Below are 5,416 nucleotides of genomic sequence, written 5' to 3' on the forward strand. Positions count from 1 at the left end.
ACAAGAAAATGGCTTTTAGATAGCTGTCCACTGTAGTGACCACTATGCATGAAAGGGTTAAAGGTCAAAACACTCCATTCTTCACTTTTCCTGAAACTGTTCATCTTCATCTTCACTGTAGTAGTTCTGGACCAAATTTACCTGAAGAGCCAGTGGTTTTTTTTGTTCGTTTTTTTTTTTTTATCAGGGCACAGGAAAAAAAAAGAAACAAAACAAACAAAAAACAGGCCAATATTTCATCATTTAATATGCCAAGTGAGCCAAAAGAGCCACTTGTATCACAAGAGCTGCAGGTTTGCAGTTCTCTGAAAGTCCTTTTTTAATCCAATCATCGTTTTGCACTTATCTGTACTGCATTAGCCCTCTAGAATCTTAGCATATAAAAATATTACATTCTTCTATTTCATCTATATTTAATCCTGTCTTTAAGAACTGCACAGCTATTTATCTCATATTGTAAATTTCCCCTCTGCAGTCTGTTATCCTTACTTTCATGTTATTTTTTTTCTTTCTTTCTACGTTTGTGAATCTGCATGCTCACACATATACCCTTACTACCGTAAGGGTATATGTGTGTCTTTTATGAAACAAGAGCCCCAAATATTTAAAACCATCCATTCTTTCTAGTTCTTTACATTCCCACATGTTTAATTTGGAGACTTTTGTACAACAGCTTTTGTTTTAGATGAATATTTATAAGGAATTCTACATTCTGTAATGTCTTTTACAATTCTTCCCTCTTCCAAATAATAATCTCTGAATAGTCAAGAAAGTTACAGAGTTGTTCATATGTCTAAAACATTATTGGAAGTAACAGACTAAAAATGCAGCTATGAGGAGTTCCATGTGCAGATATCCTAATTGGACCATGTTCCTGTTATAAAACAATACTTTTTGGGTTAATATTTTTTTTTATCTACCTGTTCAGTTTTAATTTTAATCCCATCCTTCTCTTTCCATTCATTTAACTACTTTCTGTTCTTGTCTTGTCCTACTGCCGTATTGAAAAGTTTGTCTAGGAAGCATGCTGACCACCGTTCTTCTTTCATTGGTGACACAAAATTATTTTTTTCTGTAGAAAAACAAAATTTATTCCACAGTGTACAAAAGAAAATTAACTACACAACACTACTAGTTTTTACCTAAATCGTCATGTGAAAGAACTTAATACAAAAAAATAAAAACATGTGTTCCCCACCAAAGTCGCTTCCACATCATAACAGGGACAAAACAGCAGAAGATCTACAACAATCCAAACCAGAGACTAGATAAAGGACATATTCAATGTTTGTTGACATTAAACACATTAAAAGCATCAGGAGTTTTTCCATCAGGGCTGCAGCCGTTTGTTTAATACGGTATATTTGGCAACATTGTCTTTTCCTAACTGATTAATCATTTTTGACTGCGCAGTTGCAGCATTTATACCTACAGATTATTATTGTATAATTGTGGAACAGAATTAGCAGCTTTTCATGGTGAATAAAACTGTGCCACCGAATTAAAAGGTGAATATTTGATGTGAATCATAAACAGAAGGTGGCACTTTACCAGCTTTACTCAGATCCAGTTAGTTATTCATGAACTGAACTGATAACTAACAACATACTTTCATTCTGCGTGGCCAAGTTGGTATCTGTGGATTTCCCAGCTAATTTATCTGCTGAACAGCACAACTCAAAACAGCTTGAGTCCACATTTCAGTCTGTTGACATCACTTTGGTTCCAGATGAGACCCTCTGCGGCCCTAGCGGGTCCAGGGACCCCCGGGGCGTTCTGTCCCCGGCTGCTCTCCATCTCCACCGGCTGCTCACACACCGTCATCGCTGAGTAGGTTTCCACCATGAGGGACGACGGGTCGTCCGACTGTCCAGGAACCTTCCCGAGAGGAAAGTTCTTCCATAAGACCTTATCGGAGCACACCTGCCACGGAGAACCTCTGAGCACCTTGGCTTTTTCGGTCAGAACATCCATCCGCTGGAGGTCGCCGGACGACTCGCTCCTCTCCCCGCTGTGCCTCAGCTGCTGCCGCCGCTTCTCATGCAGACTCTCCAGGGTGTATATGGGCTGATGCTTCTGGTCCCTGGGGAGGCTGAACTCCACGGCGGGGGTCTGGGTGTAGATGGAGCAGAGCTGGAGCAGTTTCTGCTGGGTGTCCTGAGGCAGCGGGTGCTCCATGTCGTCCAGAATGAGCTGCAGCAGGTGAGGCGTGGAGCCGCAGGGAGCGTCCAGGCACGCCGACAGCAGCTGCTGCCACCGCAGCTGGATGCGGTTCATGAAGATCCTGTCCTTCATCCGGGCCTTCTTCTGCGTCTTCCGTTCAAAGCGGAACTCGAACTTGTTGCTGTTGCACAGAAGGACCTCCGAGGCCCAGGCGGAAAGGTAGAACACCCTGAGGTCTGTCTGCTCGGCGGTTGCCACCTTCAGCTCCACGAACAGCTTCTCCAGGAGCAGGTGGATGAACGAGGGCGAGTTGAGCATCTTCAGCAGGGGCAGCCAGAACCGCAGGACGGGCTGAGGGACTCTTGGTTCAGAGGAGCCGGGGGTCTCAAACGGATCACAGCCTAACGTTTCCAGCTGCTCGACTGTCGGAACCAGAAACCCGTCCTCCAACAACACATCAACCAACAGATCGCTGGAGTCCAAAGACAACTGCTTGATCTCCCCCAGCAACCAGCTCATGTCTGCCAGGGGAGCCAGGGCCCGGTCCTCCTGAGGCCCGTCCAGACTCTGGTACCGCTCGCTCTCATAGGAGATCAGGATGTCCCGGGTGGCCTTGAAGGCCTCCATCTCCCTCTGCCTGCTCAGCAGATTGCTCTCCTGTCGCTTCAGCTCAGCATCCTCCTCCTCTCCATCAGAGTCTGACTCCCAGTCCTCATCTGCGCCCCCTCCCAGCTGCCTGGACCAGTACTCCTGCTGGAGCCACTCCAGAACCACCTTACATCCCTTCCGGCACCACTTCAGCGTGGGCAGCTTCTTATGGGTGAAGTCGTGCCGCAGGTCCACCACCCACTCCGGGATGTTGAGCTTCCCGGCCAGCCGCCTCAGGGGCCGGGCTTTCCTCCCTTGCTGCCTCTCGGTGATCAGATTCACAAACCGGACCAGGGCCGCCCCATACAGCAGGACCAGGTCGTCTCCGTTCAGCTGTCCGGACCGGTCCAGGACCTGGCACCGCACCAGGTCGGCCGTGCAGTCCACAGCCACGGGCGTGTTGTGGGCATACCGGCCCCTCCATGCTGAGACCCTCTGCAGAGCGAACCTCTGCAGGGCGGGATCCTTGGAGTAGAGGTAGTCCAGGACCTGGTCCCACTCTGCCTTGTTGACCCAGGCCACCACATGGCGCCTCTTCTCCGAGCTGCTTTTCTTCATGGCGGAGGCGCTGCAGAACCACGGAGAGACCTTAACTCAACACAGATAGCTCTGACACACTGGAGCTAAACACACGGAGAGTACAGATATGAGGCATGAAAAGGTTTACGGCCCTATTCTTCTTCTTCTTTTTCTTCTTCTGCTGCTTCGTTTTTTATTTCTTCTGATTGACGGTCTTCTTCTTCTTCTTCTTCTTCTTTTGGTTTTTACGGCAGCTTGCATCCGTTTATGTTGCATTACTGCCCTCTATTGACTCCTATCAACTACGCCTCAAATTCTCTCAAATAACCCAGTATTCTTTAAAAAACGAAATACCTTCTTTTTCCCCTCACTATTACTCAGCTGAAAGATCACCTTCTCAAATTACAATTCCCTATTAACACCTAGTTCCCCTTTTAATAATCTTCTTTGGCTTGCATATTTCCCACATTTAATCAAAACGTGTTCCACTGTCTCTACCTCCTCACACCATCTACATAATCCAGTGAGGTGTTTCCCCATCTTAAAAAGATTCCCATTTAGGAAACTATGCCCGGTTCTTAATCTATTTATGATTATCTCTTCCCTCCTATTTATTCCTCTACTCCTTTCTACTTTGACTGTATTTTGAATCCTAAATAAGTGTCTTCCCTTTATTTCATTTTCCCACCTAACTTCCCATATTTCCTTGCTTTCTTTCCAGATTATACTTTTCCCTTCTGATTTGGATAATTTAACTTTCATATTAATATCATCATTTTTGATCGCCTCCTTAGCCAGCCTATCTGCTCTTTCATTCCCTAGAACACCTACATGAGCAGGAGTCCACAATAATATAACATTTTTATTTTGTTCACATAACCTATGATGAACCATCATAATCTCATATAAAATATTTTGATGATTTTTTGTACGTCCCTTTCTGATACTTGTTAATGCAGATAGAGAGTCGCTACAAACTATTATTTTATTCCTATTAATTTCTTCCACCCACTCTAATGCTACTAAAATAGCACAGAGTTCTACTGCAAATACACTCAAATAATCAGATGTTCTTTTTGAAATATAAATTTTTAATTCAGGAATCACTACGGCTATACTGGTTGCTTCACTTTGAGGTTCTTTCGACCCATCAGTATAAATTTGCAAATAGTCAATATATTTATTCTGCATATGATTATAACATTCTTGGTAAATATCTAGCGTGTTCCTTTTCTTAATATGTGTAAGTGATCTGTCTACATTAATATATTGCCAAGTCAATGTAGGTCTCATAGGCCACAATACAGTTGGACTAAATTCCTTACTATGCACATTAAAAATTTTTGCTTTGTCATCCCCAACCCACCCAAAGCTATCAATTTGTTTCTTTCCTCTTTCCCAACACTTTTCTAATACTTTCTTAACCGGGTGATCTGAATCATGTCCTTTTAAACTTATCCAATAATTAACCATTAGATGCTGTCTTCTAATGCATAATGGCATTTCCCCTGACTCTACTTGTAAAGCACAGATTGGTGTCGATTTAACTGCCCCTAAACAAATTCTCATTGCTCTGGCTTGAATAACATCTAACTTTTTTAACCTGGTTTTAGCTGCTGATCCATACACCACACTCCCGTAATCTATTCTTGACCTAATTAGTGACACATATATATTTTTTAGTGAATCAAAACTTGCACCCCATGTCATTCCTGCTAAACACCTCATAATGTTTAAAACTTTTTTACTTTTCTCTACAATATGTTCAATGTGATTTCCCCAAGTTAGTTTCTTATCAAAAACTACCCCCAAAAACCGAAACCAATCAACCCTTTCTAACTCTTTCCCATATAAATACACCTTTCTATCAACCCCTATTTTTTTATTTGTGAAAAACATTACCTTTGTCTTTCCAATAGAAAATTTAAAACCCCACTCTACCCCCCAATTACTCACTTTATCTATTCCTTCCTGGAGTTTAACAGTAAGATGTTCCACATTTCTTCCCCTTTTCCATAATGCTCCATCATCAGCAAACAGTGACTTACCAAAACTGCTAGATAAATCTTTAAAAATGTCATTAATC

The 5,416-nt window shown here is 43.0% G+C and overlaps 1 protein-coding gene across 1 annotated transcript; it reads right to left on the minus strand.

Moving 5' to 3' along the window:
* Positions 1 to 1,065: 1,065 nt before the first annotated feature.
* las1l (LAS1 like ribosome biogenesis factor) lies at positions 1,066 to 3,528 on the minus strand. Its single transcript, XM_007569773.2, has one exon. The coding sequence runs from the start codon at positions 3,367 to 3,369 to the stop codon at positions 1,678 to 1,680; it is 1,692 nt and encodes a 563-aa protein (XP_007569835.1). The 5' UTR covers positions 3,370 to 3,528; the 3' UTR covers positions 1,066 to 1,677.
* Between the last annotated feature and the right edge of the window lie 1,888 nt (positions 3,529 to 5,416).

Source organism: Poecilia formosa, unplaced genomic scaffold (assembly GCF_000485575.1).
Source record: "Poecilia formosa unplaced genomic scaffold, Poecilia_formosa-5.1.2 Scaffold245, whole genome shotgun sequence".
NCBI lineage: Eukaryota > Metazoa > Chordata > Actinopteri > Cyprinodontiformes > Poeciliidae > Poecilia > Poecilia formosa.